General features: G+C 46.0%; 1 protein-coding gene across 3 annotated transcripts; it reads right to left on the reverse strand.

Annotated features, from left to right (window-relative positions):
• Positions 1 to 429: 429 nt before the first annotated feature.
• aars2 (alanyl-tRNA synthetase 2, mitochondrial (putative)) lies at positions 430 to 21,321 on the reverse strand. 3 transcript variants are annotated; one of them, XM_088075100.1, is made up of 23 exons: positions 20,878 to 21,320; positions 12,660 to 12,848; positions 12,413 to 12,558; positions 12,114 to 12,305; positions 11,667 to 11,811; positions 11,379 to 11,524; positions 11,154 to 11,262; positions 10,987 to 11,025; positions 10,628 to 10,742; positions 8,124 to 8,251; positions 7,830 to 7,968; positions 7,577 to 7,746; positions 6,434 to 6,547; positions 6,164 to 6,304; positions 5,474 to 5,611; positions 5,248 to 5,351; positions 4,486 to 4,594; positions 2,738 to 2,863; positions 2,537 to 2,647; positions 2,145 to 2,231; positions 1,176 to 1,259; positions 971 to 1,084; positions 430 to 891 (listed from the first exon to the last, which is right to left on the reverse strand). In XM_088075100.1, the coding sequence occupies exons 1-23, from the start codon at positions 21,103 to 21,105 to the stop codon at positions 724 to 726; spliced, it is 3,042 nt and encodes a 1,013-aa protein (XP_087931226.1). In that variant the 5' UTR covers positions 21,106 to 21,320; the 3' UTR covers positions 430 to 723. The 3 variants fall into 3 exon arrangements, with proteins under 3 accessions (XP_087931226.1, XP_087931227.1, XP_087931228.1); XM_088075101.1 differs by lacking the exon at positions 2,145 to 2,231 and having other exon boundaries at positions 20,878 to 21,318; XM_088075102.1 differs by lacking the exons at positions 430 to 891; positions 971 to 1,084; positions 1,176 to 1,259 and adding an exon at positions 1,266 to 1,559 and having other exon boundaries at positions 20,878 to 21,321.
• Between the last annotated feature and the right edge of the window lie 1,425 nt (positions 21,322 to 22,746).

A 22,746-nucleotide genomic window follows, 5' to 3' on the forward strand; every position in this document is an offset into this window, starting at 1 on the left:
GTTTATTATCTCTTCTTCCTGTCGTTTATTATCTCTTCTTCATGTCGTTTATTATCTGTTCATGAAGCAGACTGACACCAAAGATCAGAAACTTCTGATCCTGCAGGTTTTGTCTCTGTCTTTTCTTAATCATGTCTTGTTTTGTGTCTGATATTAAAACGCACCTGGACGCCCTGTTTGTTATACAGGTGTTATTAAGGCCTTAATGAAAATAACAATAATAATAATAAGTAAGCGGACCAGTGATTTTTTTGAAAAAAAAATGGAGATTTATGAAATATCAGTTATAAATAATAAACCATCACACCTGATAATAATCATCTGTACACCACTCACACCCAACTCACAGCAGGGGCCCCTGAGTTGAGTGTGAGGGGCCCCTGAGTTGAGTGTTGACTGCTGTGAGGGGCATAATGACTTCAAAATAAATCAATAAATGAGTGAATCTGATTTATTACAAAACAAAAATCATCTGTCATAAATAATAATCCGTCACACGTGACCGTGTCGTCCAATCAGGAGGGCCTGACTGCAGCAGTGGGTGGGGCTTACAGTTACAGTTAAATTGTAAAATCGTATAGAGGTCTCTGATTGGCTGAAAGCAGCAAAGGGAAGCCCCGCCCACCCACCAGGCCGCACTCCCACTTCCCACATGGTGCCCCGCCCCCACACTTCCTGTCCAAAGAGGAAGCAGCTCCTCAGTACAGCAGATACCTGATGACATCATCGCTGTATTTTGTGGCGAGCGAAGTCCTCGGCCCACCTCAGAGCCTCCGTGATGTCATCGCTGCTTCCTGTTCCCTTGGCGACCAGCGCAGAGCCCCCGGCGCTCCCCCCGAGGTGACGACACACCGCCAACGCCCAATCAGCGGCCGAGAGGGACGACGAGTCCTGAGAAGAGAGGACAGCCAGTCAGACGCTTATGGCAGGCCCCGCCCCCTCTGTGAAGTCACAGGTGAATCGTCATTACCTTCGGAACCTGGCAGGCGCACAGGACCCTCCCAGAATGCCTCTGGTGAGCAAGCAGCATCACGTGACTGTGCGGCGCTGCGGCACTCAGCTGGTTCACCGTCTTCATCACCACCTGAGGACAGCAGACAGGCGTGATGTCACAGTGATGACATCAGAGAGGAGCCTCTCAGCACTGATGCATGATGGGAAACGATGGACCTCACCGACAGAGAGTCCGTCTCTACGGCGTCCACCTGCAGCGTCCGTATGCCGTTCTTCTCCAACAGAGCCCGCGCCCTCAGCGCTGCCTGAGCAGAGCATGATGGGAAAACACAGTCAGACATGGAGAAGAGACAGGCAGCAGGCGGGGTCACTGACGCCCTGATCCTGGTCTGTCAGGGGTCAAGCAGGGCCTCCAGGGGCCAAACTCACAGCTGAGTCACTGATGCCCTGCACCAGATGTGGAATGCGGCCCTCAATGATGTTGAATGCGGCCCTCAGTGAAGTGGAATACGGCCCTGCGGCCCTCAGTGAAGTGGAATGCGGCCCTCGCTGTGCTGAGGATTTTGGGCTCCTCTGACCGTTTTCACAGATTAAAGATTTTCAGCCTGAAAAATTCGTTCTTCGTGATCTGATGTCTGATTTAAGGGTTCCCTGATAATTTTTTTTTGGAGCTTTAAAAATTTAGTGATTTTCAAAAGAAAAATTTGGGCGATATTTTGTTTTTGTTTTTTTCCCCTATTTGTCTTTAAAAAAATGTTGGTGATTTTAAAAAAATCAAAACAAATTGGGTTATTTTTTTCTTTAGGTTTTTTGTTTCTTCATGAAATTTTGGTGAGTTTTAAAGAAGACACACTGACATATTCTCTTCGAAAATCCCCAAAAAGACCCCTTTTACCAGCAGGACACTAAAAACGGAGAAAAAGGAAACGTACAGTTTTCATCGATGCCGATTTTCAACTGCTGCCAGTTCTTTTGACCCTGAGCAGTGTCTGTCAGGCTGAAGAGCTCAGCCAATGGTTCTGCGTTTCCTGCAGCAGGGGGCGTGACGTCTGGAGGCCTTGACGAGGAACGCCGTGAACGCCGTGAACACCGTTTGGGTTCGAACTCTGGAACCTTTGTGCTGTTTATAACCCTGAAAACTGCAGCGGCCAATTATTTCAAAGCTCCAGAATAAAATATCACTAACTCACCCTGTCAACATCCCAGAAACACTGGAGTCTGATTTTGGCTGCAACACTTAACCCTTTGAAACCTGCATCTTTTTGTTTGACTTCTTTCTGAAACACGATGGGAAAAAGGAAATTAGCAACTTGGCATCAAATGTCTGACAAAAAACAAAAATTTAGTAAAAAGTGACGAGATGACCGGAAAACCTGATTTAAAAAAAAAGAAAAATAAAAAAAAAAAGATTAATTAAGTTTTAATTTGACACTTTACAGTTCATTTCCTGGTTTTGAAGTTTTTACTTTCCCTGATAATATTTTTAAGTTGATCTTTGCGTGTATGTGTGAGTGTGTGAGTGTGTGAGTGTACAAGGTAAGTGTGTGTGTGTGTGTGTGTGTGTGTGTGTGTGTGTGCTGACCTCTCGGTCCTGTAGTTTTCGGACGCTCGTGTTGCTGCTCCTCTGCAGGACTCGCAGGCGGCTCTTCAGCTCTCTGCGCTGCCACTGAGGGATGGGCGTGGTGTCCACAGCCTGACAGACGCAGCGCAGGGACAAACGGCTGTTAGGACGTGTTTAATCACCATCTCAGTGGCCGTAATGCATCGTGGGTAGTGTACCTACATCAGAGAGGAGTCCGACCTCCTTGGCGAAACGCTGGGCGGACTCCAGGCCGGAGGGGGCGGAGCCAGAGAGCCTGACAGCCAGGGAGTCCACGTCCTGAGACAGCAGCTGACCGTCCTCCCTTGCCTGAAGACAACGAGACAAGATGGACGTCATCCTGCTGGTCAGAACCATCTGTTTATTCTGACCGCCTGACTTCAGCTGATTCATCATCAAACAGCCAATCAGACGCAGAGATGTTATTCTGAAGATGACTGTCACATATTTTCCAGCCGTTCAACGCTCATCATCAGGATTTTCTCTGACTTCACAGAGAATTTGTGAAATCCAAAATATTCTTTGAAACATTTAGAAGGAGATCAACTCTCATGCATGTGTCCTAAATGTAGTCCAGATTGTGTATTTGAGTGTAATCAGTGAATTTGCAGCTCAGCTCCTACAATAAGTCTAAAATACACTGTGGAAACTAAATAGTTACATTCAGACTGTTCAGGTCCAAAAATGCTCCATTGAAACCCATTCAAACTGACATTTTTGATCCCACAGCCATCAGAGCAGAAAAACAGGACTTGTATTATTTCTGGGTGTCATTCTGGGCTTTTGACTCTGAATTTGTCATTTTGACTATTTTCCACCTGATGAGGTCATTTTGACCATATTTGGCATATGGAGGAAATACATGCTATTTCCACTAGGTGACCTGTCACAGTCAATGTAGCTGCTGATCACTGACATATCCCAGACTGTCAGCAGCTACACTCACACACTGACATATCCCAGACTGTCAGCAGCTACACTCACACACTGACATATCCCAGACTGTCAGCAGCTACACTCACACACCGAGGAGGAGGACACTCAACATCATTCATTATTTAATCTAAAAACATGATGGCATCACGACAAAAACCTGGCATTTAAAAGGATAAAGTTCTGAAAATTAATGCATAATTGATATTCATGATGCTGGTTAAAAAATAAACTCAATGAAAAAAGAAAATTATATTAATATATATTTGTCTAAAGATTTATTTTGAAAAGTGCGTTTTGTGTGCAGAGCAATGTGAGTAAGGGGCAGTAAGGGTTAATGACTTAAAAGTCAAAGTGACGTAGGTTATTACTGTCGTGTGAAACTAAAGATCTCAGGAGTCCAGTGCTGCCGAGCAGATTGCGCTGGCTCCAGTCAGGAGTCACGAGAAAAGTTAGGCTACATTTGGCGATGTCATATTGTAATCATTTTGATCTGTAACTTTCATTTAATTACTTTTTTTCAGTAATTTGACTATAATTTGATTTGAAGTTGATTGTCATAAAATACTGTGACTAGTTACATGTAACTTGTATTTACCCAACACTGAGTGCAAATACAGTTTGTATAAAACACGTTCTACACAGAACCAAACCAGACAGATACAACAAAATTACAAAGGCTCATTGACTCAGAAAAGTCGCGTCCCCAGAACGTATCCCTGTGGTACATCGCTGTTAATAAAATTAAATAATTTGAACAGAGATACACGAAATGTGTTTGTCACTAAATCTAAATCAAATGATCAATCTGTCAATCAATAACTGTCATTCTACATTTCACAGCTGCTGAGAGGAGTTCGTATCTTTGACTCTTGACAGAACGACGCTAACTGTTTTGCTATGCCGCCAGCCTTTGTGCTTTGCTCAGCTGACAGGCGCCTGGACGTCTCTGCTGGACATGCAGACGAAACCGATAAGAAGACGTGTTTGAAACTGACCCTCCTGGCGTCCCGTCCCGTCACGGCGACGATCCGACTGATTCCTCTCACCATCTGTTTCTCAGAGACGATCACCAGATCCTCCACGACTCCAGTCTGCAGCACGTGACTGAACACAGACCACAGCACACGCTAGTCACCTGCACCAGGTAAACACACACACTCACACACTCACAAACACTCATAAACACACTCACACACACACATAAACACACTCACAAACACTCATAAACACACTCACACACTCACAAACACACACACATAAACACACACACACACATTTTTTGGCAATTTCAAAAAATAGTTTTTTATTCTTAAGAAAAAAAAGTGCAGATTTTTTTCTTGAAAAAGTGTTTCAGTGTAAGAAGTTAACAGGTGTGTCTCTGTAAGAAGTTAACAGGTGTGTCTCTGTAACAAGTTAACAGGTGTGTCTCTGTAACAGGTGAACAGGTGTGTCTCTGTAAGAAGTTAACAGGTGTGTCTCTGTAACAAGTTAACAGGTGTGTCTCTGTAACAGGTGAACAGGTGTGTCTCTGTAACAAGTTAACAGGTGTGTCTCTGTAACAAGTTAACAGGTGTGTCTCTGTAACAGGTGAACAGGTGTGTCTCTGTAACAAGTTAACAGGTGTGTCTCTGTAACAAGTTAACAGGTGTGTCTCTGTAACAAGTTAACAGGTGTGTCTCTGTAACAGGTGAACAGGTGTGTCTCTGTAACAGGTGTGTCTCTGTAACAGGTGAACATGCGTGGCTCTTAGGTCTTACGTTCCACAGCAGAGCTCCACAGACGTCTCTCTGTCCGTCTCGTCGTCCAAAAGGTCAGAGGCCGCCACCCCGACAGACACAACCCGAACAGGGTCAGGATACACCTGCAGAGGGACAAGAGAACAGAGTGACAGTCAGCACACCGGCAGAGAGACAAGAGGAGAGAGACAGTCAGCACACCTGCAGACACAGACAGACAGACAGACAGAGACAGACGGACTGTCACCTCGTCCACTGTCCTCAGTCCACTGATGCTCCTGGCTGCCTGCAGAGGGAGCTCCTGGCTGTGCACTATGTGATTGGCTGAGATGATGTCATTAATACACCTGTCCACCTGCTGCAACTGGGACACGTCCAATGAACCCTGAGGACAGAGGACATCAACAGTGGACATTTACAGAGAATAGTTAGTGATTGATAAGTGTGAGTGATTGGTTAGTGTAATTTAGTGATTGGTCGATGTTGGTGAATGATTGGTTGGTGTAAGTGAGTGATTGGTTTGTATTGGTGAGTGAATGGTTGGTGTTAGTGAGTGATTGGTTGGTGTTAGTGAGTGATTGGTTGGCTTTGGTGAGTGAATGGTTGGTGTTAGTGAGTGATTGGTTGGCATTGGTGAGTGATTGGTTGGTGTTACTGAATGATTGGTTGGTGTTAGTGAGTGGTTGGTATTACTGAGTGATCGGTTGGCATTGGTGAGTGATTGGTTGGTGTTAGTGAGTGATTGGTTGGTGTTGGTGAGTGATTGGTTGGCGTTAGTAAGTGATTGGTTGGTGTCGGTGAGCGATTGGTTGGTGTTAGTGAATGATTGGTTGGTGTCGGTGAGCGATTGGTTGGTGTTAGTGAATGATTGGTTGGTGTTGGTGAGTGATTGGTTGGTGTTAGTTGGTAAGAGGTCGGTTTTGGTGATTTTTTTCACCTTGACACTGAAGTCAAAGCGGAGGCGATCAGCTGACACATGAGATCCTCTCTGCTGAACTGAAGGACCCAAAACTTTCCTCAGAGCAAAGTTCAGGATGTGAGTCGCTGTGTGATTCACCATACAGGACAACCTGTGGACCTGAGACAAACATGGGACAGACAGAGGTGTAATGTCCAGATGACACTATTCCTACTGTTGGTTCTAGCTCCAGAATTCCTGCAGCTGTCTTTTTCTGCTGCACATCGACCTGTGTGGGTCGGGGTTTACCTGGTCCAGGTGGAGCTGCACCTGGTCTCCAGTCTTCAGGCTGTCGGCTGCAGTCACCTGATGGACCACGTACCCCCCCACCAGGACCACGGCCTCCACGGGGTATAGGACGTCCTAAGAGACAGGAGACACACCTGGAGTCAGAGCAGCCCCGCTCTATGACAAATCAGCAAATGTCTCGTGGATCTTTACTGGTTTTTCTTTCAGTTTTTGTTTTATTTCACAGTTTTTGGTAAAGTAAACATATGCTCGCCCACGATTTCTCTTTTGCCTGAACACATTTGTCCAGAGGTTTCTTTAATTTAAAAATGGTCACACTGAATCCAGCTCTCAGCCTGAGTTCGTCCGGAGTACCTGAACCATTTGATGATACATCAGAGTTCAGGTCAAAAAAGACAAAGACAGTCCGAGTCAGAGCGTCACTCGTAGCCTGAACTCTGCAGCGCTCAGAAACTCTTTACACCTTTCTGACATTTCCTCTTGAAATACGGTAAAAAAGTTTCTATCCATTTTACTTTCATATTTAATGCATTTATCACGGAACAGGATCGTCACGTCAGCGGTGCTCAGTGCAAAGCATTGTGGGACTGAGTGCAGACCAGCCGGCAGGTGGCGGTAATGCACCGAACGATGTTTGCAAACAGCCAATAAACCTCTCAGACGAAGACGACGACGCTGCCGTGGAGTTTATCCAGTTTGCAAAGACGGCGTGACGGTGAGGGTTTGCTGATGGAACGGTCTCACTGGTGGTCAGACGGTCCGCAGTGAGATTTTTTATTTGTTAGCTTTCCAGCTCGAAACTAAACGGCTGATCTGAAGTCGCCGACTCAACAAAGGGGAGCCGCGTGACATCATCATCAGCTGTTTGGCTGTGGGTATCGTTACCGTGGCAACATGTGACAGGGTGTTTTGGAAGATTAAAGGTCGTTTTCTAAAGCTGAGATTGTTGAGTCTGTCTCACTGATCGACTTTCAGACAGCGAGACGGACGACCGCTACCGTCACGCCACGTCACGCTGCTACACGCCGCCGTCACGCCCCGACACGCCGTTCACCAGTTCTCTGTACAAAACCGTATGGATTTGTTATGTCGCGGTGTGATGTGTCCCCCATGTGACGCCGTAGTGACAGCGCACCAGCTGACCTGTTGTCCGTCCCGGCTGAAGTAGCCCTGGTCATGTGACTGTCCCCCCTGCTCGGAGTAGAAGCAGGTGTGATCCAGGACGACCCCGCAGAGCTGACCCTCCGTGACCTCTGACACCAGACGCCCCCCCGCGTACAGAGCCACCACCGATGCACGGCATGCTGGGAACACTGGGGGGACAGAGAGGGACACCAGGTCAGCTGCTGAGGGACAGAGAGAGACAGAGGGATAAACAGAGGGACAGCGGACGTACCGTATCTGTCCTGCTCCATTCTGTACTGGTATTTGAGGCTGTCGTCTGTATGAGGGACGCCGAGACGCTGCAGCTCGGCCAAGCTGAGGACATCCAACATCACCTGAGACTCAACACCTGACTGCAGGTCAGACTGCACCTGAGAGGGACACACAGGGACACATGGGGGGCCAAGTGAGTGAGGACATCACTACTGCAGCCTTTTACACAATAAAAGTCTTTCACTGTAAAAAAAAACTTAGCGGATCAGAGGGGACACAACGTCCATCTTTATTGACAGTCTGCGTCTCAGACCTTGTGGTTTTCTGCGATGAGACAGTCCAACTCCTGACGGTCCACCTGGACTCCTCTGTCCTCCAGCATCAGGTCCACCAGGTCTAGAGGGAAGCCCAGGTCCCTGTGCAGAGACCAGGCCACCGAGGCTGTGGGGGGGGCACAGGGAGGGGACACAGTGAGAGGGGACACAGTGAGAGGGGGCATAGAGAGAGGGGACACAGAGAGGTGAAACAAGAAGAGGGGACACAGATAGAGGACACAGCGAGAGGGGACACAGAGAGGTGAAACAAGAAGAGTGGACATGGACAGTGGACATAGAGAGGGGACAAAGGAAGGAGACACAGTGAGAGGGGGCACAGAGAGGGGGGAGACAGAGTGGGGACGCAGAGAGTGGGGACACAGAGAGAGGGGACAAAGAGAGTGGGGACACAGAGAGGTGAAACAAGAAGAGTGGACATGGACAGTGGACACAGAGAGGAGACACAGTGAGAGGGGACACAGAGAGGGGGGAGACAGAGTGGCGACAGAGAGAGGGGACAAAGAGACAAAGAGAGTGGGGACACAGAGAGAGGGGACACAGTGAGAAGGGGCACAGAGAGAGGGGACACAGTGAGAAGGGGCACAGAGAGAGGGGACACAGAGAGAGGGGACACAGTGAGAGGGGACACAGAGAGTGGGGACATAGAGAGGGGACACAGAGAGAGGGGACACAGAGAGTGGGGACACAGAAAGGTGAAACAAGAAGAGGGGACACAGAGAGAGGACACAGCGAGAGGGGACACAGAGAGGTGAAAGAAGAAGAGTGGACATGGACAGTGGACACAGAGAGGGGACACAGGGAGGAGACACAGTGAGAGGGGACACAGAGAGGGGGGACAAAGAGAGTGGGGACACAGTGAGAAGGAGTACAGAAAGAGGGGACACAGAGAGTGGGGACACAGAGAGGTGAAACAAGAAGAGGGGACACAGAGAGGTGAAACAAGAAGAGTGGACATGGACAGTGGACACAGAGAGGGGACACAGGGAGGAGACACAGTGAGAGGGGACACAGAGAGGGGGGACATAGAGAGTGGGGACACAGAGAGAAGACACAGTGAGAGGAGACACAGAGAGGGGGGACAAAGAGAGTGGGGACACAGAGAGTGGGGACACAGTGAGAAGGGGTACAGAGAGAGGGGACACAGAGAGTGGGGACACAGAGAGGTGAAACAAGAAGAGGGAACACAGAGAGAGGACACAGCAAGAGGGGACACAGAGAAGTGAAACAAGAAGAGTGGACATGGACAGTGGACACAGAGAGGGGACACAGGGAGAGGGGGCATAGAGAGTGGGGACATAGAGAGTGGGGACACAGAGAGAGGGGACACAGAAAGAGGGGATACAGAGAGGGGGGAGACAGAGTGGGGACACAGAGAGAGGGGACACAGAGAGAGGGGACATAGAGAGTGGGGACATAGAGAGTGGGGACACAGAGAGAGGGGACACAGAAAGAGGGGATACAGAGAGGGGGGAGACAGAGTGGGGACACAGAGAGAGGGGACATTTATGTGGTCAGTTTTCGGTGGTATGAAGAAATAACCAGATGAAAACTTGGAAAAATAAAATCCGAGTTTGAGCAGTTTGAGTTTGTGAGCTGATGATGGAAGTTTAACGAGTCCACATTCACACAGAGACAATAACTTAATGTCCTGATGGACGTCAACATGTGGACATTTTGTCAGTCTGAGTGCTTAAACATGACAGAAGTCTCTGTGACCTTTCAAACACGAGCTCAAGTTTCTGATAACACATTTCTGTACCTGTTGTGTTTTTAAAGAGTCACTGACTTCCTGTGATCACATGACCAAACTGTCAGGTCACATAATAACTACTACACTGTCTCCATGACAACTCCATCCCCCGAGGAAGTCCACGAAGACGGGCTGAAAGCTTCAGTCAGGTGGAACCTCAGATTTATTTTTTTTTGCTGTGATTAGGTGTCTGCTGAATGTCTGTCTGCCGAACGTCCGTCTGCTGCACGTCCGACTGCCGAACGTCCGTCTGCTAATCTGTCTGCCGAACGTCCGTCTGCCGAATGTCCGTCTGCCACACGTCCAACTGCCGAACGTCCGTCTGCCGAACATCCGTCTGCCGAACGTCCGACTGCCGAACGTCCGACTGCCGAACGTCCGATTGCCGAACGTCTGTCTGCTAATCTGTCTGCTGAAGATCCGACTGCCGAACGTCCGTCTGACGAACGTCCGTCTGACGAACGTCCGTCTGCCGCACGTCCGACTGCCGAACGTCTGTCTGCCGAACGTCCATCTGCTGAACGTGGTTTTGTGTGAACATGTTTTAGTGTTTAGTGTTTCTCACTCGTGTTTTCCGTTTGTTGTTTTTTTTGTGAAACTTGCGGCACTGCTGTCTCGGCCTCGACTCCCTGATAAACAGGTTTTTAAATCTCAGTCGGACTGTTCCTGGTTAAATAAAACTAAAATCTTGCCGCCTGCTTCCTGTCCAGGTGGCTGATGGGAGAAACTGACCAGGGAAGACTCCATGTTTGTAGTCCTTCCTGCTGAGCGTGCGTTGGATCAGCCGGCTGCCCTGCTGCAGAGATGACAGGAAATGAGCCTCGTTCTCGTTGATGACGTCCACAATCTGAAAGAACATACAACAACTTGCTGTCACCCAAAAACATCCAGAGGAGCAACTGGACCTGATCTGAATCCAGCTGATCCCGACTCACATCTTCTGACAGGACTCATGCAGTTTTACCAATAAACCTTTTCACGCTTTTCTAAAACCCTCAGAGTGTATTTAGTTTTTTAAAACTTTTCCAGGCCTTCAAATTGCTATCTGTGAAATGAGCGTACGAAGGAGCAGACGGCGTAATGTTACTCACCCTGTCGGCCTCCCTGTGGAGCTCAGGATACACGTCACCCTGACAACGCAGAGAGCGGGATCAATCAATCAATCAATCAATCCATTAATTACTGGTCCACGTCACTAATCTTCTTGCGTGCCTGTGTTTGTGTTTGTTCAGGGGGGATTGTGGGAGTTGTAGTTTACCAGTATATGTGTGACGGTGGGAACCAGGCTGGCCAGCGCTCCCGGAGGAGCCTGAAGGACCTCGACACAGAACCGAACTGCCCGCCGCAGGATCCTCCTCAGCACCAACCTGACACACACACACACAGAAACAGACACAGACACAGACACACACACACAGATAAACAAACAAACAAACCAACAGGTAATCATGGTTATCCGCCAGCTGATTGGTGGAGGACTCACTCTGCTCCTGACATGCCTGGATACACGCCGTCAGCGATGCACACCGACAAAGTTCGCACGTGGTCGGCCACCACACGGTACGCCATGTCCACCCTCCCCTCATCTGCTGCGCCTGTCCTGCCGCCGTACGGCCTGACCTTTGACCTCTGAGGACAGACACATCGCCATGACAACAGCAGGCTGTCAGTCACACCTCACGCACCTGGAGTGACTACCTGCTCTGTGTGTGTGTGTGTGTGTGTGTGTGTGTGTGTGTGTGTGTGTGTGTGTGTGTGTGCGTGCGTGTACCTGGTGGATGGCGTGCAGCAGTGGTGTGAACAGGTCGGTGTCGTAGTTTGACCTCTTCCCCTGCAGGACGCATACCAGTCTCTCCAGTCCCATCCCAGTGTCCACACTGAACTGGGGCAGCAGCTGCAGACTGTGGTCCAGCTCCCTGACACACACACACACACACACACACACACACACACACACACACACACACACACACACACACACACACACACACAATCACACTGGGAACTGACCAGTTTAACCAGCACACACTGACATTCAGCCCCTCCAAACATTTTCTTTTTCCCCATAAACATACGTGACTGACACGGAACAGCTTTTGTCGAATCAGAGAGCAGAAAACCCCATCAGCACAGAGGGCCCAGACCCTCAGATCGTAAAATCACAGGAACATGGCGCCCCTGGCCAGGTTTGGGGGTCCTGGTCTAGGTATGTTTGCACCTGTTGTACTGCATGAAGACTATGTTCCAGATCTCGACCACCTCGGGACTGTCGGCGTTGACGAGTGCCGCGGCGTCGCGTCCTCCCACGTGGTCGTAGTGAATCTCGGTGCAGGGGCCACAGGGGCCAATGTCCCCCATCTCCCAGAAGTTCTCCTTCAGCCCGAAGGGCAGGATGCGAGCAGGAGGCACGCTGAGGAGGACACGGAGGCTCTGGTCACTGACTGGACCATCAGTCTCACCTGCGGCAGGTGTTCAGACAGTGGACCAATCAGCAGACAAAATAAGCTGAGAACTCACCCGACCTCCAACCAGATCTGTCGAGTCTCCTCGTCAGCTGCCAGCCCCGAGTCAGCGTCGCCCACAAAGTACGACACGTACAGTCTATCTGCAGGTATCCCATAATGCTCTGTGAGGAGACTCCACGCCATGCTGCACGCCTCCTCCTGAAAACAACAAAAACAACAACAACATCAGTGTGGCGCTGTGCTGCCCCGCCTTGCAGACAGGAAGTCCCCTACCCCACAGACAGGAAGTCCCCCCTCACCTTGAAGTAGTCTCCGAAGGACCAGTTCCCAAGCATCTCAAAGAAGGTGTGGTGGGAATGGTCTCGGCCCACATCCTCCAGGTCGTTGTGTTTGCCGCCGGCGCGCACACACTTCTGACTGTTGACGACTCGCCGATACGAGGCCATCGGGCTGCGAGGGTCGGCGGTGCCCAACAGGATCGGTTTGAACTGAAACCAAAAAACAGAGCATGACCTGACTTTCAAGTGGTCTGATATCAGATCTGCGTTCAGTGTCCTGTTTCTCATTTTTATTTTCTGTCATCTTAAAAATTAAAAAACAAGTCACAGACAAAATTCAGAGTCCTCAGTGTGTTGACACTTCATACAGTTTCCTTCTTTTAAATTCTAGGACGCCATTGATATCAGTAAAGGGACTACAGATGAAAACCAGGACCCAGTTTAAGCCTGATCCAGACCGCTGACTGAGCCTCAGAGTTTTTGGTTCAGAGCAACTGATCAGCTTCAGCTCACAAAGATCATCAATTTTTATCATCTTTACATCCAGTCTGACTGTGTTCAGCCTGAGGAGACGTTCAGCCTGAGTGTTCAGCCTGAGGAGGCGTTCAGCCTGAGTGTGTTCAGCCTGGGGAGACATTCAGCCTGAGTGTGTTGAGCCTGAGGAGGCGTTCAGCCTGAGGAGGCGTTCAGCCTGAGGCGTTCAGCCTGAGGAGGCGTTCAGCCTGAGTGTGTTCAGCCTGAGGAGGTGTTCAGCCTGAGGAGGCGTTCAGCCTGAGTGTGTTCAGCCTGACTGTGTTCAGCCTGAGGAGGCGATCTTTAAAAATAAATGTAATCCAGCAGCTGCAGCTTAACAGTGTGAGATGGCATCATTGGGAAAATATTGTAGAGCGTTAATGTGTCAGTTTTAAATACTATAAAGTTTATGAAGTCCACTCATTCATGAATTACTGTCTGTGACGTGTGCGTGGCTGAAAAGCGGCTGATGTTAAGTAGACTATGAATATGCAGTATACCTATGTGTATTATATGTATAAATACAGACCTCTTGTCAACCACCTAAAATGAAATCATAACATCTACGAGTCACTAATTACGAATTTTGTTGAATGATTTGGCTGTAGGTAGAAAGAGAGAAATACTGACTAGATATATAGACATTTCCTCAAAGTTATTACACAAAGGCGTAATTAATGGCGTGCAGTGTCTCAATATGTGATTAAAAGAGAGAGTTACATGCTGCCAACAAGAAGCTGCAGGACATCGAGGAGGCAGAAGTAGTCCCTGTCCAATCCAGACATAACACTTCTCATAAGACATAAGACATAAGCAGCACTGTGAAGAGACGGAGCTGCAGAGGATCAGACACTGCGCATATTTCTGAGCGCATGGAGTTTGAAACTGATTTAAAATGTACGATTTTTTTTTTTTTTTTTTTTCCCACAAACAGGAAGAAACTGAATTTCAAGCTAAATAAACCGTGTGATGAGTGGGGAAACTAGACGCAGTAAACGACAGACATGAAAACTCCGAAACAAAGCACAAGAGGAGCTCACTATGGAGGAGAAGTCAGTCGACGAGGAGATGCTAAGAGCTAACACCGTGTCACTGCACAAGGAGCTAACTAGCATAACAAAGGAGATACGAGAGCTCAAACAAGAAATGAAAAACGAGCTAACCACTTTTAAGGAGGAATTCAAAGCCGACTTCAGACAAGAGGTCAACGTCTTCAAGGAACAAATTGACAGTAAATTGTCGGCAAACAGCAAGGAGCTACAGGAGCATAAACAGAGCATCACAGAGGCACAGTCACACATCAGAGAACTTGAGGAGTGGAACATCGAGGCTAAAGAAGCCCTACTAACAGCACTGAAAGAACAGAGAAATCTTAAAGAAAAATTGACTGACTTGGAGGGAAGGTCGCGAAGAAATAATGTGCATATTTTCGGAGTCCCAGAAGGTGCAGAAGGCGACTCGGTGCCCCACTTTGTGGAGAACCTGTTGAGGAGAGAGTTGGCACTGCCGGAGGAGACACACCTGCTGATCCAGCGTGCACACAGAGCAACGGTGGGAAGGCCCAGACCCGGAGCGACACCACGATCCATAATTGTCAACTTTCTCCAATTTGACACGAAGGAAATGATACTCAAGAAAGCATGGCAGAAGCGGATAAAAATAGACGGCAAGCCTATATTTTTACGACCATGACTATGCAAACGAGGTGGTACAAAAACGCAAAGCCGATGCAGAAATAAAAAAGGTGCTAAAAGAAAAGGGGATCAAGTTCCAGACTCCGCTGACTAGGATTAAAATACATTGGTCAGACGGCCCTAAAATCTACAGCAGTGCACGGGAAGCAGTGAGCGAGATGGAGAAGCGTGGAATCGTCGTTCGGATGAGAGACAACGAGGAAGAGGACTCGGTGGAGAACCGAATTCAAGGAGCCTTCCATTGGCAAAAAGTCAGGGGATCAGCAGAGCAGTACGACGTGAGACAGAGGTCAAGAGAGGAGCTCCAGGAGTTTCGGAGATAATACAGACAACCAGGAAAAACGGGAGGTAGATGTAAGTAGGACATATAATGAATATGACATTTGAAAACAAGAAACATTAACAAAAAATAACAATATGCTGTAAAGAAGATATGTTTTTGTTTATAAGCACCTTTTTAAAGCTGTGACATTATTTATTTTTCCTTAATTTTATTTTTTTTAAATTTTTTTCTTGATTTTACCAACTGGATAGGTCACAGGACAATTTTATTTAATTAAATTTTATCTGAATACAGCAATTTGATGCAAAATTGCAGTCTACCTCCCAATACATACAAACTGTGATATTTGAAAAACATGACTGGCAGAAAAATATAATGATTAAAGTTGGACTTAATTAGAAGGAAAGGAGGACTCATGGAAGAGTCAGCATCTTCCTCTCCTGAGGGGCCCTCCCTTGCTAGGAGGTCTTTCCCCTCTCCTACCAACGGGACATTGGGACCAGAAGAAGGACCCACATGGTATCAGAAGTATGTTCTTGGTTTTGATGTTAGGGTTCTTATAGTTCAATATGTTGTTAGTGCCAGAAGCACAAAGAAGTGTAAAAGTGATGGAAAAAATGCAAATTAACCATCTGAAAATAGCCTCTCTTAACGTGAATGGGTTTAATAACACGATAAAAAGGGGTAAGGTTCTTACAAAGTTTAAAACAGTGAAAACACAGATCATGTATTTGCAAGAGACTCACCTTTCTCCACAGGAACATCAGAAACTAAAGAATCTGGGATTTAGAAATACTTTTAAAAGCTCATTAAGAAGGGCTAGTAAAAAGGGGGTTGCAATTTTAATCTCCAACAAGATAAGATTTGAGATTCTAAAAGAAACAAATGATAAAGAAGGCAGATACATTATCGTAAAGGGGAGACTGGAAGACCAAATGGTCACATTAATCAATATATACGCGCCACCAGAATCTGATAAACATTTTTACAAAATTTTGTTTGACATTATCTCCCTTGAAACTGAGGGAATACTGATCTGTGGAGGGGATTGGAGCCTTGTATTGAATCATAACTTGGACACAACTAGTACCAAAAAAAGTAGTAAAATACAACTGGCTCGTTATATAAATACAACATTAACAGAATTAGGAGTAATAGATGTTTGGAGAGAAACTCACCCATTAGAGAGAGATTATACATACTATTCCGTTCCCCATCTGGTACACACGAGAATTGATTATTTTTTTATGAGCTCTGAGGACAGATTTAGGGTGGTAGAATGTAAGATAGGAGTAGCAGACCTGTCAGATCACTGTACCCTATATCTGACATTAAATTTAAATAAAAGAAAAAAGAATACAACCTGGCGACTAAATCTTGACCTATTAAATGACACAACGCTGGTAGAAGCATTAAAGAGGGACATAAACGCATACAGAAAAGAGAACGATAATGGAGAGGTAGATCCCACTATTTTGTGGGATGCTATAAAAACAGTAAAGAGGGGCAAACTAATATCCTACGCCTCTTATATTAAAAAAAAAGGGCTAAGGACTTTCAGGAAAAGATTGAAAAGCTTAAAACATTAGAACAAAAACGTAAAAACACAAATGATCCAGAGACATACAGTCAAATTAAAGAAGCCAAGAAAAAAATTGATGAAATATTAGGGAAAGAAGTAGAAAAGAAACTTAGATTTTTCTTAAACAAACTTATTATGAAGGAGGACCAAAAGCAACTAAATCGTTAGCCAGGCGCTTAAGAAATAAACAACAACTCAACACAATTCATAGAATTAGAGAACCTACAACAAACTCATTAGTATTTAAACCAGAGGAGATTGAAAATTGATGATGATTGAATGATTTGAAAAATTTGAAGAATACTATAAAAGCCTTCACTCTCAACCTGTTGCTGCAGATGATGAGACAATAAAAACATTTTTAAATTCATTGGACCTTCCAACAATAGGGGAATCACAAAATACTTTAATATGTTCACAGATTACAGAAAAAGAATTAGAAAACGCCATTAAGAAATTGAAATCAAATAAAGCCCCAGGAAGTGACTTTTAGAAAGGAACTAAACCCGCTATTATTAGCGTCATTGAATCAGACAATAAAAAAAGGCATACTCCCCCCCTCATGGAAAGAGGCCATTATCACTGTTATCCCAAGGAAGGTAAAAACAAGGAATACTGTAAAAATTATAGACCAATATCGATACTAAATTGTGATTACAAGATATATACACGTCGATTTAAGCCAACAGATTTGAAACCTTCATGACAGAGCTAATAAGTGAAGATCAATCTGGCTTCATTAAAGGGCGACAGACCCAGGACAATATAAGACAGACATTGCATATAATAGAAGAAGTACAAAAAAAAGGAGAAAGTGCCATATTAATAAGCTTAGATGCTGAAAAAGCCTTTGATAGCGTTAGCTGGAGAGTCTTGGATCTTTGCTTGGAGAAATTTGGCTTCAAACCAGAGTCTGTTTCATGTGTTAGAACACTGTATCAGGACCCAATAGCAAGAATAAAAGTAAATGGCAGTCTTACTAAGTGGTTCAAGTTAGAAAGGTCCACTAGACAGGGGTGCTGTCTCTCCCCCACCCTATTCGCAATCTTTATTGAACCTCTAGCTCAAGCAGTGAGGCAAAAAGAGGAAATAGAGGGAATAAATATAAGAGATACGGAACACAAAATTGGGCTGTTCGCGGATGACGTCTTTTATATTTTAAAAAAACAGACTCCAGCCTACCAAAATTGATGATAAGGTCATCAATTTTGGTAGGCTGGAGTCTGGTTTTTTTAGAATTCAGGTGCCCATAGAATTCTATGGGCACCTGTCTGGATATAAATTAAATGTTGAAAAAACACAAATCTTGTCCATTAATTACTCCCCATCTATAGAAATTCAACAAAGATATAGTTTCAAATGGGACAAAAAATCCATCCATTATTTAGGAATAAAAATCACAAAAAATCTATCTGAATTATATGAAATAAATTACAAACCTCTAAATCAAGAAATCTTAAAGGATATGGAAAGATGGGAAGTTCTGATGTTAGATTTTAGCTCAAGAATAGAAATTATCAAGATGAACGTGTTGCCAAGAATTTTGTATCTACTTCAGTGTTTGCCAGTGCCGATCCCTCCCTCACAATTTATAGAGTGGGACAAAAAAATTTCAAGATTTATTTGGAAGGGATGCAAACCAAGAATTAAATATACAACACTTCAAATATCTAAAGATGGGGGAGGATTGGCGCTGCCAAACCTTAAAGAATATTACTATGCTGCACAGCTCCGGCCGTTGATATGCTGGTGTGCAACAAACTGTGCCACAAGATGGAAGGAGATAGAGTTAAATATAGAGAACTGTCATGTGCAGAGTATGATTGCTAATAGAAATATCTTCAAACAAAAAGAAGGAAAGCTGGATCCAATCACCAAATTCACCTTGGAGATTTGGTTCAAAGTAGTAAAGAAGTACAGACTGGAAAATTAGATAAAAGTTTTGAATTGGATGGCCTATGACACTAATTTCAAACTAGGGACTCTGAACCAGAAATTTAAACAATAGGCAAATAGGGGCCTAAATATATTAGATACAGTAATTGAAAAAAGAGAAATCAAAAGCTTTCCTAAATTAAGAAGGGAATATGGATCAGAGCATCAAGATTTTTACATGTATTTACAAGTCAGAGACTACTTTAATAAAGAAATAAAGCCAAACCTCCCAGGTGAACCAAATAAAGTGATTGTGACTCTATGTAATACACACAAGAACCAATTTGGAAGAGTAATATCTGAATTATACCAAGGTATGGTAGCAAACAGAAACACTTCAACTTTATACATAAGAGACAAGTGGGAGAAAGAACTAAAGGAAGTAATAACTGACGATATGTGGTATAATATATTTAAAACACAGCAAACAACTAGTAATTCCAGAACATGGAAAGAATTTTGCTGGAAAAACATTGTGAGATTTTTCATCACACCGAAAACGCAAAAGGGACGATCACCTACTCAACAACTCTGCTGGAGACTGTGTGGGGAACAGAATGTGGGTCATACACGTTTTTTGGCATTGTACCAAAATTACAAGATACTGGGATGATGTGTGGAAAGAGATGAAAAAGATATTAGGCTATGAACTGCCTAAAACATGCACTGTACTATACTTGTGAAATGTAACTCGAGAAAGCATTCAAGACAAAGACTGGTATCTGATCAAGATTTTACTGGCGGCTTCAAAAAAAGCCATCACAAGGAAATGGCATAAAGAAGACCCCCCTACTCGGAAGAACTGGATGGAAATCATTGATGAGATACACGTTATGGAGAGACTCACGCATATTATAAAACTACAACAATCATTATGCGAAAGCAGATGGGAAAAATGGACTGTCTACAAAAAACATCATAAAGACTGAAAGTGATTCCACTGACACTATGTTCTATATGTATTGTGTTGTTTAAATGAGAAAATCAATAAAATATGAGTTAGAAAAAAAAAAAAAAGTACGATTTTAAAGCTTTAATTTGAAAAGAGTCCGTGTAGTTTACCAAAACGATTAAAGGCTTCGATTCGCACATTTCAGAAGATAAAAATGTCACCATTGCAAAGCCGGCAATAATCCTGCTCCCAATGATCCTGCTCTCTGCAGCCCTGCACCCAATCCACTTGTCAGATCCTCATCACATCACCTGTTCATCTGGATCAACAATCACCTGCACCTGATCCACCTGCACCTGATCCACCTGCACCTGATCTACCTGCACCCGATCCACCTGCACCTGATCCACCTGCACAGAAGAGTTTGTCCCACATGATCCCAACAATAATCTCTGTTTACAGTTTCTGGCTGATAAATGAGTGTGTTGACATACACGAGAGGCGTGTTGTGTTCTGGTTTGGGTTTTGGGGTTTGGGTTCTGGGTTCTGGGTTCTGGTTTGGCTTATATCTGTACTAAAGATCGACAGGTTCACTGCACAGACAGACACATGAGCTTCTGTGTCATATAAAATATCCAGTTATCAGTTCATATTAAAGCTGACTGCAGTAAAATGCCGTGTTATATTCTTCAGAGGGAAGTTATGAATGTTGGCGTGTGTGACAGTTGTTCAAAATGATTTTGTTTTTTTTAATGATCCGATGTCTCTGGGCTACATGGACGGAGTTTATGTCCCATTTTGACAGAATAAATCAATAGTGCATGTAAATACAGCTACTTCTAAAATGATTGAATCTTTAAATGTTGCAACACTGACATAAAAACACACGTTACCTTCGACACAAACAACAGGAAACAGGAAGTGCTATTTGTGTCATTTCCTGTTCTGACAGTGGAGGAAAAAAATCACCAAAAAACAATATATACATATATATTAATAATAAAATAAAAAGAAAAATTGACTATGTTTTTAAGGAGAAAAAAACAAAAAAAATTTAAAAAAAGAAAAAGCCACATTAATTTTAAGAGAAAACAACTGCAAACCCACAGATTGTTTTTATAATGCAGTAAAATAATCCAAAGTCTTGCTCTTTGTAGCTGTCTGTCCCTCCTCAGAGATTCAAACATCATCTGCACCGCCCCCTCCGCTCTCATAAATACCGAACAGTCCCTAAATCCCGTGAAACTGCGCTTCAGCACTGTGCAAATTTAGAGGACTCTTGTTTTGAAACAGTTAGCTGTTAGCCGCTAGCTTACGGGACGGACCGGGTCTGGACTGACCTGGTTCATGCCGGCGTTGACAAACAGCAGGCTGCGGTCTCCTCGGGGTCGGACCGGGGACGACGGGACCAGCAAGTGTCCATGTCTCCGCCGGAAGAAGTCCAGGAAGCTGCTGCGGACCCGTTCAGCGGGCACTTCCGGCGGAGGAGAGCAGCTGAGGGAGCGCGCGGAGAGGACAGCCGGGGACCCGCCGAGGGACCGGAGCCTCCGGAGGGACACTGTCCACATCCCGAGGACACGTTCTCACTCAGCGCGGAGACCGGGAGCAGAGACAGCAGCGAGGACAGCCGCGGGGACAGAGACAGCAACGGGGGCAACCGCGGGGACAGAGACAGCAACGGGGGCAACCGCGGGGACAGAGACAGCAACGGGGACAACCGCGGGGACAGAGACAGCAACGGGGGCAACCGCGGGGACAGAGACCATGGCGGCGACCCGAACAGGTTGTTATGACGCACATGCGCACTGCGGGTCTGTTCTTCTTCTCCTGTGAGAATGTGAGCAGGTCTCAGTGACGCCCCCTGCTGAGGACACACTGAGAGACACACTAAGGACAGACTGAGAGACACACTGAGGACAGGCTGAGAGACACACTGAGAGACACACTAAGGACAGACTGAGAGACACACTGAGGACAGGCTGAGAGACACACTGAGAGACACACTGAGGACAGGCTGAGAGACACACTAAGGACAGACTGAGAGACACACTGAGGACAGACTGAGAGACACACTGAGAGACACACTGAGGACAGACTGAGAGACACACTGAGGACAGGCTGAGGACAGACTGAGAGACACACTGAGAGACACACTGAGGACAGACTGAGAAACACACTGAGGACAGGCTGAGGACAGACTGAGAGACACACTGAGAGACACACTGAGGACAGGCTGAGAGACACACTGAGGACAGACTGAGAGACACACTGAGGACAGGTTGAGAGACACACTGAGAGACACACTGAGGACAGACTGAGAGACACACTGAGAGACACACTGAGGACAGACAGAGACACACTGAGGACAGGCTGAGAGACACACTGAGAGACACACTGAGGACAGACTGAGAGACACACTGAGAGACACACTGAGGACAGACAGAGACACACTGAGGACAGGCTGAGAGACACACTGAGAGACACACTGAGGACAGACTGAGAGACACACTGAGGACAGGCTGAGAGACACACTGAGAGACACACTGAGGACAGACTGAGAGACACACTGAGGACAGACTGAGAGACACACTGAGGACAGGCTGAGGACAGACTGAGAGACACACTGAGAGACACACTGAGGACAGACTGAGAGACACACTGAGAGACACACTGAGGACAGGCTGAGAGACACACTGACTGACAACACACTGAGGACAGACTAAGAGACACACTGAGGACAGGCTGAGAGACACACTGAGGACAGGCTGAGAGACACACTGAGGACAGACTGAGAGACAGACTGAGAGACACACTGAGGACAGACTGAGAGACACACTGAGGACAGACTGAGAGACACATTGAGGACAGAGTGAGGACAGACTGAAAGACACACTGAGAGACACACTGAGGACAGACTGAGAGACAAATTGAGGACAGACTGAGAGACACACTGAGGACAGACTGAGAGACACATTGAGGACAGACTGAGAGACACACTGAGGACAGGCTGAGAGACACACTGAGAGACACACTGAGGACAGACTGAGAGACACACTGAGGACAGGCTGAGAGACACACTGAGGACAGGCTGAGAGACACACTGAGGACAGACTGAGAGACACATTGAGGACAGAGTGAGGACAGACTGAAAGACACACTGAGAGACACACTGAGGACAGACTGAGAGACACATTGAGGACAGAGTGAGG

Source organism: Plectropomus leopardus, chromosome 3 (genome assembly GCF_026936395.1).
Source record: "Plectropomus leopardus strain MGB_pleo_1.0 chromosome 3, ASM2693639v1, whole genome shotgun sequence".
NCBI lineage: Eukaryota > Metazoa > Chordata > Actinopteri > Perciformes > Serranidae > Plectropomus > Plectropomus leopardus.

Coding starts and splice junctions, on each gene's coding strand:
- aars2 (XM_088075100.1), bottom strand. CDS start 21,105: ATGTGGACAGTGTCCCTCCGGAGGCTCCGGTCCCTCGGCGGGTCCCCG. Junction 8,252..10,627: donor CAAACATGGAGTCTTCCCTG/GTCAGTTTCTCC, acceptor CCCCCCCCACAG/CCTCGGTGGCCTGGTCTCTG. Junction 4,595..5,247: donor GTGGAGCTCTGCTGTGGAAC/GTAAGACCTAAG, acceptor GTCTGTGTTCAG/TCACGTGCTGCAGACTGGAG.